Source organism: Dendrobates tinctorius, unplaced genomic scaffold, assembly GCF_039654945.1.
Source record: "Dendrobates tinctorius isolate UK_male_01 unplaced genomic scaffold, ASM3965494v1 ptg000117l, whole genome shotgun sequence".
Lineage (NCBI taxonomy): Eukaryota > Metazoa > Chordata > Amphibia > Anura > Dendrobatidae > Dendrobates > Dendrobates tinctorius.
This window is the reverse complement of record NW_027361785.1, coordinates 8601117-8626046: the sequence shown is the minus strand read 5'-3', so window position 1 is coordinate 8626046 and position 24930 is coordinate 8601117. Positions and strand designations below refer to the sequence as shown.

At 44.1% G+C, this 24930-nt stretch overlaps 2 protein-coding genes across 2 annotated transcripts in view; one reads left to right on the top strand and one right to left on the bottom strand.

Annotated features, from left to right (window-relative positions):
- UPF3A (UPF3A regulator of nonsense mediated mRNA decay) overlaps positions 1 to 5752 on the top strand; it is a 99269-nt gene extending 93517 nt beyond the window's left edge. Inside the window, exon 9 of the mRNA XM_073590515.1 lies at positions 3198 to 5752. Coding sequence (XP_073446616.1) covers positions 3198 to 3327 — 130 coding nt within the window. The 3' untranslated portion in view covers positions 3328 to 5752. The remainder of the gene's footprint in view (positions 1 to 3197) is intronic.
- The window catches only part of LOC141101423 (F-box only protein 36-like), a 51576-nt gene extending 28109 nt beyond the window's left edge, over positions 1 to 23467 (bottom strand). Inside the window, exons 1-2 of the mRNA XM_073590516.1 lie at positions 23340 to 23467; positions 20344 to 20452 (exon numbers count right to left, since the gene is read on the bottom strand). Of these exons, the coding sequence (XP_073446617.1) occupies positions 20344 to 20452; positions 23340 to 23435 (205 nt within the window). The 5' untranslated portion in view covers positions 23436 to 23467. The remainder of the gene's footprint in view (positions 1 to 20343; positions 20453 to 23339) is intronic.
- Positions 23468 to 24930: the final 1463 nt, after the last annotated feature.

Sequence of the window (24930 nt, the reverse complement as noted above, 5' to 3'; positions counted from 1 at the left end):
TGCAGTCACTGAATCAATTCGTTGTCTACATTCCCCACATGGAGCAGTCATACAAAGAGTTAAATATGCATACAAATGCAGCCTAAGGAAAAGCTATAAACATACCAGGTATAGCAGTGCACAATAGAGTGCAGTCACTGAATCAATTCCTTGGCTACATTCCCCACATGGAGCAATCATACAAAGGGTTAAATATGCATACAAATTCAGCCTAAGGAAAAGCTTTAAATATACTTGGTATATACGCTGTCTCCCGCCCACCAGGATGCGCGTTTCGGAGGCTCTCCTTCCTCAGCTCCTATACATCTCAGCGCAGCGGGTGCCAAGTATTGACATTATTGCGCCCTCTGCGCTAAGATGTCAGATGCCAAGGAAGAATGATGCAGGCGGAAACGTCAGCTGACATTCCCTCTTTTATCATTGCTTTTAACTGTGTCGGCATCCAGGTTGCCGATACAGTTGAACTTGCGATGATGGACGGTGTGAGGTAGAGGGGGGGCTCGGCCCAAAGCAGTCGTGTGGCCTGCCACTATTGGCGGTATGCCACTGACAGTGACCAATATAGCTTCCCTTCTTTTCAATAGCAGTCATAAGCCTTCCATCCATGGAGTATATCAGTTTCTTGCAATCACCTTTTTGGGTACAAACAACCGCAGCCTCCCAGACACTGTTCAGACTAGTGTACTGTTTTACTTCACTGTAGATCTCACATTTAAGAAGGGTCCACAAGTTCTCAATTGGGTTTAGGTCAGGTGAGGAAGGGGCTCTTGTCATTATTCTTTCATATTTAAGACCTTTACTGGTTAGCCAAGCAGTGGAGGACTTTGATGCATGTGATAAAGTATTGTCCAGCTTAAAGTTTTTTTAAAAGTTTTTTTAAAAGATGCAAACTTTTTCCTGAGCCACTGCTTGAAGAAAATGTCTTTTAAAATCTTGCAGTAGATTTGGGAGTTCATTTTGAGTCTATCTTCAACGCAAAAATGTCCCACTAGCTCATATTTAATGATAGCAGCCCATAGCGATACCCCACTTCCACCTTGATGGAGTCTGAGTCGAAGAAGAGGTTTGTGCCCATTACTGACCAGCCATGGACCCATCCATCTGGTCCATGTAACTTCACCATCATATCATCAGTGCATAAAACCTTTAAAAAATCTGTCTTCAGATATTTCTTGGCTCAGTCTTGATGTTTCAACTGATGTGTCTTGTTCAATGGTTGTTAGTTTCAGCCTTCCTTACCTTGGCCATGTCTTTGAGCACTTAACACCTTGTACTTCTGGGTACTCCATGTAGGTTGCAGTTCTGGAATATGACAGCTTGCTACACGTTTGATTCTTCTCAAATATTTGGCAATTAATGTGTGCATTTTTTACAAATAGAAAAAGGAGGTGCCTGCTTCAGTTGATTCAACCCACATGAAAGCCCACGAGCAACACCACTGCTCAGTGCGCAATGAATGCAGGAAAGGAAGAAATGATCCAGCTTCAGTTCCAATATATGTATAATTTTTTTTTATTTATTTAAAAGAAATTAAAAAGCAACAATAAAATGGACACCGACAATCTAAAGGTGTGAAGGGGGACTTGGGATTCTCATAGCAGTAAACAGATGCGTTTCGAGTACTTCATGCACTCTTAAACGTTTGAATGAGTACTAAACAAATGGAGGAAACTTAATTACATTGATTAGTTGGGTTAAGCTGCCAGTATGTGAAACCAAAAGGAAAAGAACAAGGTTAACTATGGGAAAAAGGGGAAGAATAATACAGGTACTATAAGGTGACACAACACAGTACAATAAGTTAAAAAAAATTCATGAAGGATAAAAATATATAATAAACCAAGTATTGATAATATAATGGTTAGTAGTAGTGTAACTTCACCTTTCTACTGAGATTTAATCCAGAAGGGACCCTGTTGTTTATAGAAGAAATCCATTAAGCCTCCCTATTATAGAGCATTCTTTCCCAATCACCACCAAAAATGTGTCTGGAAACATTCAATTGCATAGACAGAAAAGTAGTTTTTCACGGATTTACCGCAACAGACAGGAGCCAGAAGACCACACTGTCTGATTTATCCTACTCCTGCACTGATTCAAAGCACTTCACCTTCATATTAAACAGTGAAGGTTTCTTCTAGCAATGCAGGGGTTAATCTGTTCACTTGAGAGTTAGCTTAAAGCTTCATGGCTCAGGAGCTAGAGTATCATGATCCAGTCAGGGTTTTGAGTCCTGTCTGCCCTTTTCCTGGGCTGATCATGTCACGGGTTAACTTTGCCTGGCCTCATTTTGGATTCAGGTTTGCTATTTGTTCCTGCTGCATCCTGCAGGCCATGTCAGTTACATTTTCTGCCTATGGTGTGAGTATCTGACTCTGGTAGTACTTTGATTTGTCCTCCTGCTGTTGCTGACTTTACCAGTGTCTGTTTGTCCCCCACTCCCCATCCTGACTCAGTGTTTTCCTTTCATGTTTAGGACTCCCTGGTATCTTACTTGGCTTGGACCCTGACCTGCTGTTTGTCTCATGTCTTTGGCATATCTGCTCCTGACCGGTACTGACCCATTTGGCTTGCTTCTGACTCTGATTCTGTGTTTGTTTATTCCTTTGGTACTGCGCTACAGACTAATATCGACTTGGCTTGTTTGACTATTCTGCTGCCAGCTGGTGTGCTCTTGCTATGTGCAGTCCTCCCTCTACTCTATTGCCATCTATTGGAGCTTGCATCTACCTGCATAGCAGCAGCGTGACATTGAATAGTTTTGTTGTTTGTCGAAGCGTTTTGTGCATTTATCTCAAGACTGTTGCTTATTTTTGGTTGTGTGCAAATCCTCTTCTACTTTGACTTTTTTCCTTCCTTCACTCCCTGATGTTCCCCTCTGTTGTTTGTGAGTGCATATTTGTATGATTGGTATTTTCCTTTATCCCTGTATGTCGTCCTTTGTTAGTCTGGTGCGTGTATTTCCATACACTACTACGCCCCTCTTCCCTGCGTGGGGGAAAGGAACACACTAAGACTCATTCAAGAGCTAAGCAAGGTACGTGGACCCAACATCTTCACCATTACAAGTAATACAAGTAGCAGGGATAGCTAAGGCGACCCCTAGCATTAGGGACAGGATAGGAGCCCCTGGCCCTGGGATATCCAACAAAAGACTTCTGACACTGTTAATTTGTCTTTTCTGATTATTTATAAAGGGCAGAGAAAGTACACCTGCGCAGAAGCCACAGCAAAAGTAAGAAGGAGGACGTCATCTCTAGAAGATGGGAGGCGCTGGACCGGACCGCGACACCCATCGGACCGGACCGGATCCCTGGGAGAGTATAATCTAACTCATTTTTCTTATCTTTCAGGTTACATCGGGGGCTCACCTACAGCATTACAGAATGCTGTAGATAAGCCCCTGATGACGGTGGCTGCAGCTTATAGGCCAAAAATGGGGTGACAGATTCCCTTTAACAGGCCAGAGACCTAATGGGAAAAGAGAACAGTGTTTGCATTTCAAAGACATACTGATAGGGAATTTAGATTGTGAGCCCCATCAGGGACAGTGCCAATAATGTATGTAAAGCGCTGTGGATTTAATGGTGCTATATAAGTGAGTAAAATAAATAAATAATCAGCATCAACTCCTGTATTTTCCATGAAGACTTTGCAGGCATTTAATCCATCCTGGTGTGGGATATCCTACACCTCCATACTGGCAAGGATGGATCCTTCTGGTAGAGAACCTATAGGACTCTATATTTTGAATATATTTCTATCTACTGGCTAACAGAACAATGATATATTTTCACTGTGTGCTGTGTATAGAAGAGATCACTGCAGCTAATTACCTCCCCCAATTCCCTGTGGATTACAAGTTGAGAGAGTATGCAAAAAGGGGGAAATTGGTGAAAATTCTGGAATATATTTATACTCTGATCTCAGAACTGTCTCGTTTAACCATTGATTAACTCCTTAATGACAGGTTGGATATGACCCTTCGAAATCCACTAGATAGAACCTGCTTTTTATATTAACCTTATCTCTGTCTTTTTTTTCCAATCTTGTCGGTCCTGGCCCGGTTTGCTGGCCATTCTTCTGTTAACTCACTACACTATCTAGCAGGTACTCTACGGACATAACCAGAAGGATAGATCCCTGCATAGGGTTAAAGGGTAAAAATAAAAAAAAGACAGATCAATCCCTGGGACCTCCTAAGCTGAGTAGCTAGTGGCAAGTCTGTCTGTGGAAGCACTATTAAGAGTTGACACATCCCCATGACATTGAGATATCCAAAAGTAATGATAATCGGTTATTTCTATTGCACACAGAAATTAAAATAAAATGTTTTCTTCTCTCTTAGGTACCCACTAGTCCAGGAAAAAAAAATCACTTAAATATGCCACGATTCCCGGGAGCTACATTCATTTGAATATGAACTGCCAAGGAGTGAACATCAAAATGGAAAAAAACGAGGTCAGAGCTGTCATCAAATACCTCTGCTTGAAAAAAAAGTCTACCAAAGACATACACAGCGACTTGGTGGAAACATTGGGGGACTCTTCTCCTCCATATTCCACAGTTGCACGCTGGGCCAAGGAATTTAAGCTGGGAAGAACATCGACGGAAGATGAACATCGCGAAGGACGCCCATCCACGTCCCTCAATGAAGAAAACGTGAAAAAAGTTGAAGAAGTTGTGTTGGCAGATTGAAGAGTGACGATCAGGCATGTAGCTGAGGTCACAGGGATCTCATATGGCAGTATTCAAGGAATCCTTGCAAAAGAATTGCATATGAGAAAGGTCTCCGCGCGTTGGGTGCCAAAAATGTTAACCGACGAGCAAAAGAAGAAATGAGTTGACATTTCAATAGCAAATCTCGAAAAGTTCCAAGCAGACAAGTAGAATTTTTTGTCACGTTTTTTGACCATGGATGAGACCTGGATCCACCACTTTGATCCCGAAACTAAACAACAATGACATGGAAACGAGCCGACGAACCGACGCCGAAGAAATTCAAAGTGTCAAGCTTAGCAGGGAAGGTTATGGCGTCCTTTTTATGGGACGCTGAAGGAATTATTATGGTGGACTATTTGGAGAAGGGAGCCACTATTATGGGCTCCTACTACGCATAACAAATAAGAAGATTGCGGGAGGCTATCAAGGAGAAAAGGCGCGGCAAACTGCGGGCTGGAGTGCTGTTTCACCAAGATAACGCACCGGCTCACAAAGCTGCAGTTGCCATGGCTACCATTCAAGAAGCGGGCTTTGAACTGGTGGAACACCCCCCCATTCGCCAGGTCTAGCCCCCAGTGACTTCTTTCTCTTTCCTCGGCTCAACGAACACCTCCGGGGCAAGAAATTTGACGACAATAGCGACGTGATAACCTCTGTTGGGGAGTTTTTTGAGGGTCAAGATCAAGAATTTTTTTCGAAGGGAATTCTAAGTTTAGAAAAGAGATGGACTAAATGTATAGACTTGTTAGGAGGCTATGTAGAAAAATAATTTTTTTTTTTTTACTATATTCATTGTGTTTATTATTGATTATCATTACTTTTGGATCGCCCCTCGTAACTCTTATATCAAAGTAACAAGTAGTTGTCATTTCTGAAGCGGTAACTCATGATTACAGTAACTGCACACGCTGAGAGCTGACCAAGCAATGCCCAGGCTTGCCTGATTATTATTGTTTGCCATTAGAACAAGGTAAGAGCATATGGATACAATAGACAAGAAGAACATATTTTATTGAATAAACAATGTATGACTACTCATGAGATCATCACTTTATTTATTGTCGCACAGGGGGTATGAATACTTAGAATGAAATTTGAGTCTCTGATGTTGTAATTTTGAAATTTAATTGTTGCACTATGGTAACAGAAACGCTAGAGACATTTGCCTAATGTAATACATCAAACTATATGATTCACTTGTGAAATAGTCATTCAAAGTATGTTGTGCTTGGCACTGGCCTAAACCAATTCAAACGCTGAACAAAACAGTGTCTCACGTGTAGATACGGCAGAAGCCAAATCTTTGGCCAGTGTTAGGCTATGTTCTCACTACCCTTGGGTGATTTTAGAAGATTCAGATTTATTTTCAGGTTTAGAAAATAGAGTTAAACCTGTAGGCATTTTGACATAGACCTGGGGAAGCTACGTAAATTAATATATAGTTCTCTGAGAAAAGATTCATTATAACCTGTGATTTACTCATTTAATTATCTGCTCTTTCTCAGCTTTTTAGTCCAGTAGGCAATCCTATTAATGACTAACAGCTTTCTATGTATAACTGTTCATACAGAGATAGCTGTCAGTCACAGATTGGTCCACTGGGCAGTCCTAAAACCCCAGACAGAGCAGAGGATTTAAAGGGTTATTCCCATCTCCAATATCCTAACCCAATACAGTGGGGAAAAAAAGTATTTAGTCAGCCACCAATTGTGCAAGTTCTCCCACTTAAAAAGATGAGAGAGGCCTATACAGTAATTGACCTCATAGGTAATGAGAGTCAAAATGAGAAAACAAATCCAGAAAATCACCTTCTCTGTTTTGGCAAGATTTATTTTGCAAATTATGGTGGAAAATAAGTATTTGGTCATTATCAAAAGTTCATCTCAATAGTTTGTTATATATCCTTTGTTGGCAATGGCAGAGGTCAAACGTTTTCTGTAAGTCTTCACAAGGTTGAAGGTTGGCACACACTGTTGGTGGTATGTTGGCCCATTCCTCCATGCAGATCTCCTCTAGAGCATTGATGTTTTGGGCCTGTTGCTAGGCAACACAGACTTTCAAATCCCTCCAAGGTTTTCTATGGGGTTGAGATCTGGAGACTGGCTAGGCCACTCCACGACCTTCATATGCTTCTTTCGAAGCCACTCCTTCATTGTCCTGGCAGTGTGCTTGGGATCATTATCATGCTGAAAGACCCACCTGCGTTTCATCTTCAATGCCCTTGCTGATGGAAGGAGGTTTGCACTCAAAATCTCACAATACATGGCCCCATTCATTCTTTCATGTACATGGATCAGTCATCCTGGTCCCTTTGCAGAGAAACAGCCCCAAAGAATGATGTTGCCACCCCCATGCTTCACAGAAGGTATAGTGTTCTTTGGATGCAACTCAGCATTCTGTCTCCTCTAAACACAACAAGTTTTGTTTCTACCAAACAGTTCTACTTTGGTTTCATCAGACTATGTGACATTCTCCCAATACTCTTTTGGATAATCTAAGTGCTCTCTAGCAAACTTCAGACGGGCCCGGACATGTACTGGCTTAAGCAGGGGGACACGTCTGGCACTGCAGGATCTGAGTCCCTGATGGCGTAGTGTGTTACTGATGGTAGTCTTTGTTATGATGTCCCAGCTCTATGCAGGTCATTCACTAGGTCCCCCTGTGTGGTTCCGGTATTTTTGCTCTCCGTTCTTGTGATCATTTTGACCCCACGGGGTGAGCTCTTGCTTGGAGCCCCAGATCGAGGGAGATTCAGTGGTCTTGTATGTCTTCCATTTTCTTATTATTTCTCCCACAGTTGATTTCATCACACCAAGCTGCTTGCCTATTGCAGATTCAGTCTTCCCAGCCTGGTGCAGGGCTACAATTTTGTTTCTGGTGTCCTTCAACAGCTCTTTGGTCTTCACCATAGTGGAGTTTGGAGTGTGACTGTTTGAGGTTGTGGACAGGTGTCTTTTATACTGATAACAAGTTCAAACATGTGCCATTACTACAGGTAATGAGTGAAGGACAGAGGAGCTTCTTAAAGAAGAAATTACAGTTCTGTGAGAGCCAGAAATCTTGCATGTTTTTAGATGACCAAATACTTATTTTTCCACCATAATTTGCAGAATAAATCTTGCCAAATCAGTCAAGGTGATTTTCTGGATTTGTTTTTTCATTTTGACTCTCATAGTTCTGGTCTACCTATGATGTCAATTACTGTTAGGAGTCAGATTTCGGCCATTACTAGGCAGGAATCTAGACCCTCACATGCTGCAGTCTCCTGCTCTTTGTCTAATGTAAAGGGGAATGTAGAGGAGATTGCTTTACAGCAACTCTCTCCGGAGGCTAAGTCCTTCGTCCCTTCTTCTGAGCATGCTCATGGGACAATCGGCCATTGGAGCTCAGGAGACAGGTGCTCAGGTCCTGCTCCAGATTCCATTGGCTCAGCTCAGAGATCTGGAAGCCTTTGGATGGTCCCGTTTGCTATAAAAAGCGCGCATGGCTGTTCTGCCATGCGCTAGTATAGTCATACTTGCTGCTGTGTGTATGTGGATAGATGCATGGACTGGTGAATGACTCATTTGAAACCCCCTTCCTTGGATATTATGGTTGTGTGAGGGAATGAGCTATAGCCAGTAGACAGCGCCAGTGCACCATTGCTCCACTATTGCACCTGCTAGCGTCTCACATCGCGCTTGCGTTACTGCGGTGTTACCTTGCGGCAAGTCTCACGCCGCGCTGCTGTAGCAGCTATTGTTTGCGTCTGCAATTGCAGTGCAGTTTTCCACGAGAGTTTACGGTAGGTCCTGGTGGAGTGAGTGCCGTTTTTTAACTACTCCCGTGACCATATACCGCTCCTGCACCGCTGAGTTCCTGTGTTCTGAACAGGCTCAGTGTTGTTATATTTTCTTTATTGGCTCTGTGTGTTTAACAGAGATTCCTTTGTGCACCTGGGTGCTATCTAAACCCTGTGCACATTACCGCCAGATTGCTCTGCGTCACTTAGCTGCGGTTTCTCCATCTACCACACGGTGGACCCCGAGTGGTGAAGGCACTTCATTTATATGAAGATGAAGGAATTGAGGGTAAACTGATTAAATTTGCTGATGACACAAAGCTAGGAGGGATAGCTAATACTAGAGAAGAGAGAGAGAGGATTCAAAAAGATATAAATAAACTGGAGAAGTGGGCAGCAACTAACAGAATGGTTTTCAACAGGGAGAAATGCAAAGTACTACATCTGGGCAATAAAAATGAAAAAAGCATATACAGAATGGGAGGAATAGGGCTAAGTGACAGCACATGTGAAAAAGACTTGGGTATACTCATAGATCACAGACTGAATATGAGTCAACAGTGTGATGCAGCAGCAAAAAAGGCAAATGCAATTCTAGGATGTATTAACAGAAGCATACAGTCTAGATCACATGAAGTCATTATTTCCCTCTACTCCTCTTTGGTCAGACCTCATCTGGAATAATGTGTCCAGTTTTGGGCACCACATTTTAAAAAAGACATCAACAAACTGGAGCAAGTTCAGAAAAGAGCGACCAGAATGGTGACCGGTCTGCAAACCCTGTCTTATGAGGAAAGGTTGCAGGATTTGGGAATATTTAGTTTGCAAAAGAGAAGACTGAGAGGAGACTTAATAACTGTCTACAAATATCTAAAGGGCTGTCACATTGTAGAAGGATCAACTTTATTCTCATTTGCACAAGGAAAGACTAGAAGCAATGGGATGAAACTGAATGGGAGGAGACACAGATTAGATATTAGAAAAAACTTTTTGACAGTTAGAGTGATCAATGAGTGGAACAGGCTGCCACGAGAAGTGGTGAGTTCTCCTTCAATGGAAGTCTTCAAACAGAGGCTGGACAGACATCTGACTGGGATGATTTAGCGAATCCTGCTTTGAGCAGGGGGTTGGACCAGATGGCCCAGGAGGTCCCTTCCAACTCTACGATTCTATGATTCTATGATTCTATATTTTTTATTTAGTGCCTTCCGCCACTCCTAACAATTACATGCCTCTCTCATCTTTTTAAATGGGAGAACTTGCACAATTGGTGGCTGAATAAATACTTTTTTTCCCCACTGTATGTATCATCGAGGTTGGTAGCTTCAGTGATGTAAGCCCAAGAAAGCAGGCTCAAGTACGTGCAGTGCTGAGAGAGTTAATAGGGCATATCAGGGCCAGGTTTACAAGCAGTCAAAGAGATGGGTGGGATTGGCTGCTCACATATCCCCATACAGGGGCATGGTATGGCAGATAAAATGGAAGCCAGTTGTCTCATTCAGTGTCTATGTCTGGAGGTGTGTAGGTCTCCACTGTGTTTGTCTTTGCTAAAAACTCAAGAACTGGACACTAATCCAAGCAAGCAAACCCGCAATACTGTATGGACTATTTACTTTGTGTTTTCACTTTGTGCCAGAAAAGGCTGTATTGTTTGGCTTCATGAGCAGTTTATGTAGTCTTAATAAACCAGCCTGGACATTTTGCTGAAACCGCTTCCTGTTCCTACATCAAATGCAACCGAGTGAGTAGAAACATCGGTTCTCCATTTTGTCTCTGGGGCTTTTTTCTCGTACTAATACACGGTCACCAACTTGGAGATCTGTCCCCCGTAGCGGAGCTTGTTCTGTATGCTCCAATTGTTGAAACTTAGTCTGCACCAGGCGATGCAAGGTCTGTAAACTAAGACGATGTTCTCGGATCCAGGTGGACACCCCCGTCCATGGATAGTCCTCCTCTGGGTCCTGCATGACCATACAGAAAATTGTATGGGGTATACCCGGTGGTCCAGTGTACCCAATTGTTGTACACCCAGACTAATTCGGCTATGTACTCAGGCCACCGGGCCTTCCGGTCTTCCTCCAGAGAACTCAGCATTTGAATTAATGTCCCGTTGAGCCCTTCACAGGCTCCATTACCATGAGGGTGGTATGGTGTTGTGCGAGACTTCTCAATTTGGTACATTCTATGTAGTTCCTCCATCACTTTCTCTAGGAAGTAGGCCCCTTGGTCCGAATAGATAAAGTTTGGGCAACCGTAGGCCTGAATAAAAGTTTTGCAAATTTCTCGGGGTCACAACGGCAAACTTCGTGAAGTGGTCCAACATTACCAAGCAATGTTTGTACCACTGATGAGCAGGCCCAAAGGTCAGATAGTCTATCATTAATAGTTCTAGAGGGGCAGATGACACTATAGTTTGAGTGGGGGCTCTCTGTTCTGGTGTTTTGGCTAGCTCACAAGTTCTGCAGAGCCGACAAGTCTCTTACACTACAGCCTTCAGCCAAGGATGGTAAACAAACTGTTGCAACAACTGGAAGGTCTTCTCCTGACCAAAATGTGCTCCCCTTCCACGTGCCTCAGTGGCCACCTTTAGTAGTAGTGTCTCAGGAATTACCACCTGCTAGATGACTCTTAAAGGGAATCTGTCACCCTTTTTTTGCACTGCGCAGGCGTCGGAAGAGGTCTGGCGCCTGCGCACTGCAGTATTCTGCTCTGCCCTCAGCTGCACCGGAGCCACTACAGGAAGGGAAAAGAAGACGTCATCGTATGAAGATGGGAGGCGCCGGACCGGAGCACGACACCCATTGGACCGGACCGCCCCCTCCGGTGAGTATAATCTAACGTGTTTTTCTTATCTTTCAGGTTACATGGGGGCCTATCTACAGCATTACAGAATGCTGTAGCTAAGCCCCTGATGTCAATGCCGGCAGCTGATAGTGCAAAAAAAGGGTGACAGATTCCCTTTAACTCCTTCTGTAATTGAACTTTCCTGTACAACAAGCTGTTCTTCATCTGGAGACGTTCCCACTGTTGAAGAATCCGTAGTGTGTCCGGAAAGAAAGCATTTCTTTCTTCTAGACTGGGAAGTCTTTTTGACGTCACCCACTCTCTCATTAGGGCTAGTTCCCCATTTTCCTGTTGTAACCGGACCCACCCATTATGTGTTCGCCCTAAGATGCCTTTCGGAGCCAGTACTTGTGCCTGCTCCTGCGTAGCCACCACCGTCCTGGAAGAATCTTGGAATTTGGGAGTTTCCTCGCCTTCTAACTCTTAATCCCTATTTCGACCAGGTTTGGCATGTTTCACCCTGGATAAGGCACCAGCATGAGTATTCTCAGCTCCTCTTTTGTAGGTGATTTCATACCGAAACTTTGCCATTCTGGCTACCCATCGTTGTTTCAGAGCTCCCAGCTTCGCATTTTGCAGATGTGCCAGTGGGTTGTTGTCAGTACGCACCAATACTTCAGACCCGGACAAGTACTCCGTGAACCTCTCCGTCATAGCCCCCACCAACGCCTGCAGCTCTAGCTTAAAGGAACTGTATTTGTCTGAATTTTGCTCGGAATCATGAAGGGACCAACTCACATAAGCGATCACCTTCTCTCTTCTGTCCTGTATCTGCGACAACACAGCCCCAAGCTCATGTAGGCTCCCGTCAGTCTGGAGAATGAACAGTTGAGAAAAGTCAATACCAGGGCGTCTTCTTGTTTTTCTCCCCAATGGATGGTTCGGTTCTTTGCACCTGAGGGCGCTCCCTTCGAGAGTTTCAGCAAAGGATTCACTATGCAGGCAAAATTTTTCACAAAACGCCTGTAATACCCGGTCAGTCCCAAGAGGGCTTGGATGTCTTTCACCGTCTCTGGTGTGGGTCAGTCCTGCACCACAGCAATTTTATCTCAGGATGGCTTTACTCCTTCAGCAGAGACAACATGGCCCAGGTACTCAATTTGGGTGCGGAACAAATGGCATTTCTGAGCCTTCTACTTTAAGTCAGTGTCTATGAAGGCGACTTAGCACCTGTTCCAGTCTTTGTATATGGTCCTCGAAAGAAGCGGCATAAACGATAATGTCATCCAGATAGATGAGCGTGGCCTCAAAATTTAAATCAGCTAAGCAACTTTCCATTAACCGTTGAAATGTTCCCAGGGCAGTGGCTAACCCGAACGGCATCCAGTTGAATTTATACAGACCCATTGGGAGTATAAAGGCTGTCTTGACTGATCCAGTTCTGACATTGGCACTTGCCAGTATCCGCTGGCCTGGTCCAGCATTGAAAAGAATTTGGTTTTCCCCAATGCCGACAAGGCTTCTTCAATTCTGTGTAATTCATACGCATCTTTTACAATACAGGCATTGAGCTTACGGTAATCCACACAAAAACGTAGTCTGCCATCCTTTTTCTTCACTAGCACTATAGGAGCAGCCCACGAACTTTGACTCTCCCTTATGACGCCCTTCTGCAGCATCTGGCTAAGCATACTTTTCACCTCTTGGTACAGTTGTGGAGGAATTTGGCGGTATCGCTTTCTTATGTGCGCGGTGTTTCCTGTTGGTATCTCGTGTGTGATGGCGGTAGTGCAGCCAAAATCATCCACATGATGTGCGAATACGTCTCAATATCGTCCCAGTAGAGCCTCCACCTGCTGGACCTGCGACAAAGTAAGATTGGTCAGCTCAGCCCGCATCTGTTCCAATATGTATCGTCCTTCCTGAACATGCTGGGGCTCTGGTGTCAGAGAAGATTCCACCGTCACTGTCCATGGGTCTCCCTGCTTTACCGTCAGTTGCACAGCCTGAGGTGGTATCACTTCTTCGGGCATACCCCTAATCCGAGCTACTTCACTCCTAGAGGAAATCATGATGTCTTGCTCTCCTAAGTTAACACAACACACTAGGACCATTCCATCATGAACAATGGCTAATGAATGGGCCACCAGGAGCCCGGGAGGTAGTCGTTCCGAAATAGAAGGTTCAAATTGGATCTCGACCCCTTATAGCGGTGTGCGAGCCCGGACGGTCTGCCCTGACGAAGGAAAAGTTTGGCCGAGGCTGGAACGATCACTTTTCCCAACGTCCCCCCGTCACTGGAGGACTCTTGAGCCTGAGCTACGCGGATCAACTGCTGGAACACTCTCCTCTGGGGTGTGTGTGCGGGCTGTACTGCTTCAAAATTGCATCAGAGGGCTCACTGATTAGGAGGCTCCTGAACGTCTTCCGGACATTCATCCCCAGAGTGACGGCATGTCCACTACTTACTTCTCTATGGATCAGCACCACACCCTTTCGTCCCAGGTCTTGCCACAAATTATTATTATTATTATTATTTATTGTTATAGCGCCATTTATTCCATGGCGCTTTACATGTAAGGAGGAGTATACATAAAAACAAGTACAATAATCTTAAACAATACAAGTCATAACTGGTACAGGAGGAGAGAGGACCCTGCCCGCGAGGGCTCACAATCTTCAAGGGATGGGTGATAATACAGTAGAAATGGTTATATGCATCCATACCACTCCTATGACCTGAATGGGCAAATGATTGGCAGCTGTCATCTTTATCACCGGACCCTACCCAGGCTGTACGGCCTCAGGAAAATGTCTTTGGAAATAGGTCTCAGGCATCGTAGTCACCTGCGAGCCAGTATCCACCAGACATCATACCACTCAACCGTCCATTTTGGCCCAGACCAAAGGGCATGTTAAGACTAGATTTATGGGACTTCCACTACTCCCTCGTGGCTGTTCAGGCTCTGGGCGGCGTCCCCCAGGCTCGGAGCCTTTTAGTTTAACGGTCGACATTGTTGGGGTCTCCCCCTACGTGGGCACTCTCTAGCCAAATGTCCAGTTTCTCCACAATTAAAGCAGGTGAGGGGCCTCTGTCTGCGGTACATTCTGGATTACCATCGGAGATCTGGGTCATCTCTGCCCCCTGGTGGATTCAGGGTTCCCCCAGACTTCTTTACTTCAGTCAAGTCCCCTCTAATATCTTGAAGTTCTCTACGCAATTATTCCACCCATTGGGATTCGGTGATCTTGTTTACAGATACCTCTCTGCTCTGGACCTTCTCTACCGGGACTGTCACCCCCTGCTCTTGTTCCTGCGTGTGGGCTTCGCTTCCTACCTCAGGAAAAAGTCAGGCACGGGTTCACCTGCAAGCGCTCCCGTAAGGCCTGTTTTGTCAGCACGTCCTGCAAGCCCGTCACCAACTGATCCCACAGCATTACATCAGTAGGGCCTACACCTATGCCGTATTTTCTAACAATAGCAGTATGTAACTCCTGAAGAGCATTCATATACTGGGCCACAGTCTCCCCCTCCCTGTGCATAAAACTAAACAGACGCATCCTCAGTTCCCCTACTTCCGTGGGGTCTCCATGGGTCTCTTCCAAAATTTGCAGTACCTTGATAATGGTGTCCCGTTCTCTGGGGGGGTCATAGCATAACCGAGTCTCTAGCTTCTCCATCTAATGCCATTATGGCCACCTCGGCTTCTAATACAGGGGTCATGGGGTGCATCCTCAACATCCCCCTTATGCGATCAGTCCAGCTCCAAAACATGGTATTGTTCCCCACGAACCTAGGGAAATTATTCAACATTGCCCCCAGGGAAACACTGAACCTAGGGCCACCCTCAACTGCTTGATCTGCCGCCTCCTTGCTGTTAGACTTCATCCTGCCGACTACACCAAGTGTAAGGTTAAGCAGGAACACGGGATGCAGTGATGAGCACAAGGCAGATCAAGAGTTAACCGGTGTTTAATACAGAGAATACTCCACGCAGGGAGAGAATAAGAGAGGTATAGGGGGTTAAAGTTCAAGACAAGAATATGTGTTCAAATAACAGGTAAATTTATCAGTCTGATGTTTCCAGAGGATGGAGGCTGGGAGATCCCACGGTGGCATCATAGGAGACGCGTGAAGTCTCTGGCCTGGTCCTAGAGGAATGTGAGGCACTGTGTCCTGACAGCCGCAATGTATCCTGTCTCTCCTAGGCTTAGCCTTGCAGTACTGGGGCAAAGCGTCCATGGAGAAGGTGTCAGTGTAGAAGGATGAAGGTCAGCGGCGGGGACCGGGAATACCCTGGCAGTCTCTGAGTGTCAGGCCTACAGCACGCACTGTGGACAGTCAGCAATACAGGACGTTTCCCCAGTATCAGAGGTGAGAGCGCCCACAGTCACGCACTGCTCGCAGTCTTGCTGTGCGTGTGTCGTCTGTCAGAAAAGCGGCCTGGTCTCCAGGCGTCGCACTGCGGAGAGTGAGTCAACCTTCTCCTGCTGCGCACGCTGTCTTCCCATCAAAGACCCTGTTTTGGCAAGCTCTATCCCTTTTATCTCAGACCCGCCCCCTGAAGTCAAGTGCAAAGTTCTGTCCAGGTCATAAAGTGCTCCCCTGGCAACAATGGTGACAGCCCCAATAGTTTCGGCCCTGATACGAGAGAGGTACCACTAATCTGGTCTATCTCCCTACACAATAGTAGGATCTTGAGGATTAGAAGCAGGTGGGAAGAAGCTAGACTTAAGGCTGTAGCTCAATAATCTCACAATGAAGGAAGTGCAATGTCGGGTTTAAGTAGGGTGCTCAATGAGGAGATCTCAGGGTGAGCCAATCAGGAACTTGGGGTGGAGTCATCAGGAACTCATGTTGGAGACATCAGGAACAACACAGGTACTAGTATCTCATTTAGCAAGGAACTGTCCAGCTAGCTGAATAGCTTAGAAAGAAGAGCTTCCAGCTGGTGCACAAGAGCTGCTGGGTTGGAATCCTGACAGGGGCTTCAAACTGACCCGAACCTGAGACTCATGCTTGATGACCTAGTAACTCCAAGAACCCGCCCCTATTTTTGAGTACCAATTTTTGGCTGTTCGGATTTTTAAACGGCAGCAAAGTTCCTGCCACTATGACACCCACAAGGTTGTTTTTTGCCTGGATCAACCAACAGGGGGTTTCAAGCGGGTCCCTACCTTTCTAAGATTTCAGAAGGTTGCCATAATATATGGAAAAGGCCTTCTTCTTTCCTGGTCGGTGTACTTTATAATTGATCTCTCCCACTTTATACACCACCCTATAGGGCCCCTGCCACTGGGTAAGAAACTTGTTCTCTCCTTTGGGCACTAACACAAGTACCTGATCCCCATGCTTAAATTTTCTCAGATTATACCTCCATGGATTTTTCCTCTTGGGCCATGAGGAGGCGCACTTTTACCAGTCGATTCACTTTGTCCCCAAGATACAATAAATCATTATGCCTGGCCCCTTGTGGAAACCAAAATATTGGCTCGTCACCTGGGGAACCACTCTTAAATTTGACTTAGTACCTTTTACTGTTAAGTCTCTGAGCTGGGCAGTCCCAAAGTTGTCCTGGGACTCCGCCATGTCAGATATATTAGCTTCAGGGGATACTTCCTCATCTTCCTTTCTAGTCACTATAATGAATGGAAATTCACCATTTACATCATGTGCCTTTGTTACCATAGCCGATTCCTGGTGACATACTGGACTACTGTGTGCGACAGCTTTAGCCCATAAGTCCCAGAACAAAGGAAAATCTAGACCGATAGCAATAGCATGCAACAAGTCCTTGACCACTCCCACTTGGTGATACATAGAACCACAGTCTGTGCGTATGTCGACTTGGTCGATGGGATAGTTCTTGGCTTCTCCATGGATTCACCTTACCCCCATCCTCTTCCCGGGGACATGCACATGGAAAGTGTGGCCCTTGCCAGAAGTAACATCACTTGGACACTGTTCAGTCACCTGACATTCCTGATGCCCATTGCCAGATTGAGGAACAGCACTGTAGGCAGGGTAGGAAAAATAAGAGTAAGTCCATCGGCTGCAAAGTTAAGGGATATATGACCCATGACTTGACAACTGCAACAGTTTATGGTACAAATTGTAATCTTTGAAACCGGCCCTAACCCCTCTTGGGTCTTTGTGCACCCCTAAAATGTGGCCTTAGGTACCTTCTTTTGGGTATCCCAGAAATGTGCTTAGGTAGTTCTTCATGGCCAAGAATCTCTCCACAAGGCACACAAGGTCATCTGCATGTTGGGGATCTCCGTGGGCAACCCAGCTTTGCACGGATTTCGGTAGTGAGTGGATAAATTGGTCCACCACCACCAGGCCTTGGGATGTAGCCATTTTTGCACAAGGTGTAACAAGAAAAACATCTGGGACCGGGAAGACTTGTCCCTTTGGTAGCGCCAGAGGTGCACCCGTTGTGCTCGGTCTGCCAGGGTGACGCCCAAACATGCCATAATCTCCGCCTTCAGCTTGTTGTACTCTTTGGCATCCTGTAGGACAAGGTCGTAGTAAGCTTCCTGCGGTTCCCCACTAAGGTATGGAGCTAGGATCTCTGCCCATTTCTTTGGGGGCAGTTTCTTTCTGCCTGACACCCTCTCAAGTACTATCAGGAAAGCCTCAAAGTCATCCTCCAGAGACATCTTCTGTAAGGCCTCTTGTACCATTCGCCTCACCCTTCGCTTTGGCTGGTGGGTGATGCCATCTCCCTTGTCTGGACAGTTTCTACCAGGAGAGCCATCTGCTGCTGAACCTGCTGTAATTGCTACTGCTGAACCTGCTGCAACTGCTGCTGCTGCTACTGATGTTGTAACTCCTGCTGCTGCTCAAACTTCTCCTGTTGAAGCTGCTGGAATATGAAATATATATAATTATATATTGTGACAAAGTCACTGGTAAGGTAATAGAGGGGAGATATGTGTCACTGCATCTAGTGACATCAGTGATATGAATCCAGAGTATTTTCCTCCAGCACACTACGTGTTGTGAGAGTGAAGTAAAAGTTGCATAATGGGCTGGTTTCATGTGGACCTTCATAGAGCGGGTGGGAGAAGGTCCACTTTATCTCCACCTGCAGAGCTGCCAGGACCTGTGTCATGTCATGATTATCTGGTCAGTCACATGATGGAAAGAGTTACATGGTATTGGGGTTTAAATAAATGGGCTCTACAGCCAGTCTGGGTTCAGCTAGGCTGGAGAGAGGAGTCTCCAGTGGTTTTTGTTATCTGAAGAAAGACTGAACCTGTATTGCTCCAGAGTGGGGTGCCACACACATACGTATGGACTGTGTTGCAATGTTTTGTTTTTGTTAATTTCTGTTTTAGCCGGAAAGGCTGCATTTATTTTCCCTTCCTGTTGGTTTATGCCGCGATACAATAAATCAACTGAAGATTTAAAGAGATGGTGTTCCTATTTTATACCTCTGTATTCCGCCACATGAGTTGACTTACCATTATATATAATATATGTAACCCCTTTTTCACATGTACAGTACCCTGGAATTAAGGGTGCTTTAAAAATAGTGTGTTCCATGGCCTGGCAGCGCACTGCCGGTCCCTTAAAGAGACAGCACATGCGCACCTAATGTGTCCCCAGCCAATGGCTGGGAGGCACTTACCACTTAAGGCACCTCCACCTATTGGAAGGTGCCTCAGCAACATTAGTATTTAATTAGTCAACAAGCTGCTAAGTCTGTTGGCAGGTCCCTGTTCCCATACCTGTCCCATTACCCAGTTTCTGAACCAGTTCTTCCTTCCTGAACCTGCCTAGTCTGATCCAGTACCTGCACCTGCTATCATCCTCTCCGAACCTGTAACTATACCCTGAGTCCGTCCTGTCTGATCCTGCTAGTCGGTTATGACAGAACCCGGAGTCAGTCCTACAGTCCTGAATAGGCTCTAATATCCGTTCTGGTCGTGATCCTGTTCCTGCCCTACCAGCTATTGAGTCCGTACCTTAGTCTCTGTCCCCTTGGGGTCAGCTGCTGCGTACTGGGGTCTGTGCTGGAGTGGTATCTGACGACCACCTGCAGCTCAAGTCTAATCACACCATCAGTGGCTCTAGTGAAGAACCAGGTGGTCATTTAGTTACACCCCTCCTGGCTCTCTCTGTCTGCGACACAGTGGTTCCACACCCACCAGCGTGACATAATGTAGTAGTGTTTGACTATAGTATCTTGTCGGTTCCTTTCTTATGGTTTCCATATTTTATTTTCAATAGACCTATAAAGAGAATAAAAAGGCAGGGCACTCCATAGTGCAGAAATCTTTAATAAAGTAGAGATGGTGTGGGTTGACAGAAAGGGCATATGGTAGTATGCTCACCTTGAAGAGATGTGCAGTTACCAGACACAACCCTGTTTCAAAGCCAGAGATGGAATGAATCAGCTGCAGCTGCCCAGGTGATGGTCTCGTGCAAGAACCACCATGCAACAGATACATAGTTTCAAACTTAAAATAAAATGTATTAATTACAATTATTTTTTATTTATTTTATTTTTTTTATCTATGTATTAGGTTTTATTTTCAGTATATTCTATGATAACAAATACCTTATCAATGTGACCATTTTTTGGTAGATGTACTAATCTTAGAAGGGTTATTCCAGTTATTTCTTGAGTATTTGTGTGATGTGCATAATGGCTACTAGGGACATGCTTCATGTTATTTTTGTATGGTAACGGTTAAAGTCCCTTATTGCTTTTTAGGAGTAGCATACATATTAAGGGGGTCATTGTGACTTTGTGGGATATTTAAGTATCGTAAGTTGAATAAGTGTACATAAGGCCTAATGCAGAACATTTTTTTCCAATACTACATGTATCTTCTCCAATGCTAACCCTAAGAGAAGTACCTATAAGAATAGACCAACTGGTCTGCTAACATTACTACGCATAACATGTGCTTACAGTTTCCTCTATGCAAACAGAAGACTTTTAAGTGTACTTTTTACTGAATGGTGTGTAAGCAAGGATTACATTCAGCATTTCTATATGGGTTTTGTTACATCTCCCATTAGATTTTAACTTCAAACTTACTGTGCATCATTGTTTCGTATAAAAATTCATTATGCGTTTTCCTTACTTCCCTTGGTTGAATTTTCCTGTGCTCGACCCGGGCAGAAATTTTCCAAGATCTTAAAGTAACCTAGGAAAGATAGGAACCACATGCAGATTTTCAGGTGTTACTTTGCAATTAGTGAAAGAATGGATTTGTGTAAAAATCTTTATGTAAATGCCAATTCATTGTAACCGAATCGTAGTCATGCCACCAGGGCTAATCAAGTTCACCAGATTTTTGATACCGTAATTAATGAAGTGCTACCTGCTTTTTCTACTTTTATATTGTTTTGCAAAGAAGGGATTTTTTTGCCTGGGACCTTGCACCTGTTGTGCAAAATATTTTTTAGAATATATGTGCAAGATATGCAGATATGAGATATCGAAATATGGGTATATATCATTTTGTATTAACTAGCTAAAAGTAAGACCTTTGGATTCTATCTAAAAGGGTCTTAAGAAGATGTAATCAGGATGGTCCATATCAATGTTTACAGCATTTTGAAGTACAAAGGCTCCTGAGACCACAAGAAATTCCCCACCTGATCAACATGAATCTGTGTAAATTAAATACAGTGTGTGAATGAAGAAGAATATGATTGGGAAAGAACAGGTCGTTCAATACAGTTCTTGGTTCACAATTTGAGACTTAAGGCCCCATCACACATAAAGATGCACCAGCGATCCCGACAACAATACGACCTTGTCAGGATCGCTGGTGCATCGCTACATGATCGCTGGTGAGCTGCCAAACAGGCAGCTTCACTAGCGATCAGCACCAGTGAGGACGCTGGTATCCAAGGTAAATATCGGGTAACTAAGCGAACGCGTCACTTAGTTACCCGATGTGTACCTTAGAAACCTGCATGCTCGCGCCGGGAGCTGCCAGCACGCAGGTTTCTAAGGTACAAATCGGGTAACTAAGTGATGCGCGCCTCTTAGTATCCCGAGATTTACCTTAGATACCAGCTCCCAGCGCCTGCTTAGAGCGCTGGGAGCCTCGCTGATCGTTGGCTCCCGCTGCCACACGCAGCTATGGGCACTGGCCAGCGGGAGAGCAACAATGAAAAAATGGCCCAGGACGATGCTGCACGATCAGCGATACCCGGCGGGGGGGGCGGTCGCTGATCCCCGTCACGCTAGTGAGATCGCTGTGTGTGAAGGGGCCTTTAGTGTCTCCAGGTTGGTGGAGATGTGCAGCTGAATTTGCAAGGAAAGAACCCAAGTGGGACACAGATGAGAGAAGAAAACATATTGAGAGACTGAAGGAAGGTTGCCATTCATGGATGGGTCCCTGAGAAAGATATTTCATACCAAGGATATGAGGGCCACACCAAGGTGGAAGCACGGTGGCTCAGTGGATAGCACTGCAGCCTTGCAGTGCTGGGGTCCTGGGTTCAAATCCCACCAAGGACAACATCTGCAAGGAGTTTTGTATGTTCTCCCCGTGTTTGCGTGGGTTTCCTCCCACATTCAAAAGACATACTGATAGGGAATTTAAATTGTGAGCCCGAATGGGGACAGTGATGATAATGTGTGCAAACTGTAAAGCGCTGCGGAATATGTTAGCGCTATATAAAAATAAAGATTATTATAACCAGGAGGCGCTAGGTAAAGGGCTCCCTTCTGGCAACTATGACATAATGTGAATGACCGTAAGCTTAAGGAATGTAGGTTTCTTTGTTGCATTATAGTAATAATTTTGTTATTGGTGATTATTTTGTGATTTGTTTTATCAATTTTATACTGCGCATTTGATTTGGGATATAAAATTGTTTAATTTTATACACTTTTGTTGGTGAGCTTTCTTTGCTGACTGTCCTCAGGAAGCTGCGTAGGGATATTGTTGTCGTGTAATCTTATTATTTGATATTGGTATGGTCAATACTATTGTTTCCTGATGTTGTTATTGTGGTTCGATATCAATATTGTCCATGATAATGCTATTTCTTACATAAGGACTTTTAGGAGTTGTCCGGTTGACACAAGTTATCACATATTGTGCTGGGACCCACAACAAGTGGCAGAATTGAGAGTTTTTATTCTTGACTAGGCACTTTTATCCCTCTTACAAAATAGAGCAACAGGTTGCAAGTCTGACTGCCACTTCTTTCATTTTTAATGGGGCTGCTGGAAAAAGCCGAGTGCAAAACTTTGCAGCTCAGTAGAAAATGAATGTAGTGTCGGTCGAGCATGCGCAATGTTACTCCAGTCTAACAAGGATCAAAGTTTCCAGTTCCAAAGGATCAGAGCTGATCTCAGAGTTCTTACCCCCACCAATTGCCAAGTTAATATCTTCCGATAGGTGGTATCTTGTTGATCGGTAGAAGTCCAATACCTGAGATTCGCACCAATTGGAAGAATTGGAAACTTTATCCCTGTTCCCTGTTATTATAGAGAAGCAGTACACATGCTAGACCACCGTTACGCTTACCTATCCTTTGGAAATGTGATAACTTGCTTTCACCAGACAGACCCTTTAGCTATAAGACGTACCCAAATTTAGGTAACTAAAAATAGGGATCTTACTCGAACCAATTTTGTGTGATTGCATTATGTGAACATTTCTTCTTTTTTTCTTTGAGTATTAATGTTATCATTTTAGTGTCATTGCATTTACCAGCAGTTATTTTACTTTGGTTTGTTGTTTAATAAGTACTTTTATGTAACTTTTTTTGTTCTTGCAAATTTTATTGTCTGGTTTTTAGAACTTCACTCAGATGAAGAATGGCTGTAATGCAATTGTGTATAAATTGTTTGTTACATATGGTCACTGGGAAAAACCCCAATAGAGTTGACTTAAGATGAAGGCACATGGTGCTTTCAAAGTACCGCTACCACTGCATTTTGGCTACCAATTACACATTGGCGGCTTAGGTCTATACTAGCAAAGAGCCAGCAATGTTTTTGATGGGAAAAATCAGAAACAAGATAAAAGCTAATATACAAAATTTGTATAATAAAAAGAAACTAACCTCATTCTTTGTGATGACAAGATGGTGAAAATCCTTGCTTGGGGCAGGAGCTTGACTCTGCATTTCGAACAAAGTTTCTTGCAGAAGGGATGCCATAGTCAATATGTGAAGTGTTCCACAAGTTTCTGATGTCTTTCAAACTTATTCTGTGACCTGTACAAAACGACCTCCTTTTTTATGTTGGCTGCCAAATCAATCTTGATTAGAGAGCATCATAATCTTTGGTTCCACCTGCTGAATGTAAGCGCTAATCTTTTATTCACTAAGTAAACCAGCCTTTGTTTACAGAGTAACCAGCTCAGTTTCTGGCAGGAGGACAGCAAATGTAGCTCAAACCTTTGAATGAAAATCCACAGGCAGATTAATCCTTACAATGTAACAGCATTTCGGTTAATTGTAAATGGGTCATTATCCTCAGTCACAAAGAATAGCGAATTACATAGATACATAATTGCACATAAATGTAAACAGATTTCTGTTTTAGAAAGGATTGTACCATACATTGTACACAACAGTTATTACAGGAGCAGATGATACAGTGGGTGCGGAAAGTATTCAGACCCCATTAAATTTTTCACTTTTTGTTTCATTGCAGCCATTTGGTAAATTCAAAAAAGTTCATTTTTTTCTCATTAATGTACACTCTGCACCCCATCTTGACTAAAAAAAAACAGACATGTAGACATTTTTGCAAGTTTATTAAAAAAGAAAACCTGAAATATCACATGGTCATAACTATTCAGACTCTTTGCTCAGTATTGAGTAGAAGCACCCTTTTGAGCTAGTACAGCAAGGAGAATTCTTGGGAAAGGTGCAGCAAGTTTTTCACACCTGGATTTGGGGATCCTCTGTCATTCTTCCTTGCAGATCCTCTCCAGTTCTGTCCATGGAGATTGATAAGAAATGCATCACTGACATCTGTGTATTAACCTCTACAGCACGCTGTCTTCAGTTTACATAGCAAAAACTTGCTGACAGATTTCCTTTAAATAAAAAAAATGCAGATTTGGAATCATCGTAATCGTACTGTCCAGTCAGTTGGTCCAGGCAGTTGGCCGTGTATAAATAACGGACATCAGACAACTGAAATTCATTGTTATATACGTATAGAGAGAGCATTACAATCACTATTCTGAATTACATGACTCCTTATTTCAGACTTACATTAATTGTTTCTCAAATTGCGCTCGTTATTCTCGTACAATAAATAATCGCACAAACCAGAATTAGATAAAAAGAAAAAGGTTTCTTTATAAACAGCCTAATGTTAAGATTTATAATAGTATGTAATATAAATAATCTGATACAGTAAATTGTTACAATTGATAGGAAATAACAACCCCCCACACACAGACCCGGGCAGGGCCGGACTGGCCATCTGGCATTTCTGGCAAATGCCAGAACAGCCGGTCCCTGTAGTGGGCCGCTCGATCGTGCCCCCTTCACAAGGTTAGCTTCTGCAGCCAGAAGCGATAGCACTGCACTGCTAAATTCACTGCCGCTGCACTGTACAGGATGAGCTTGGTGGTCCTATCAGGAGCTGCAGTGAGGTAACATAGAGACACGGCAGGAGGGAGGGGGAGGCGTGCTG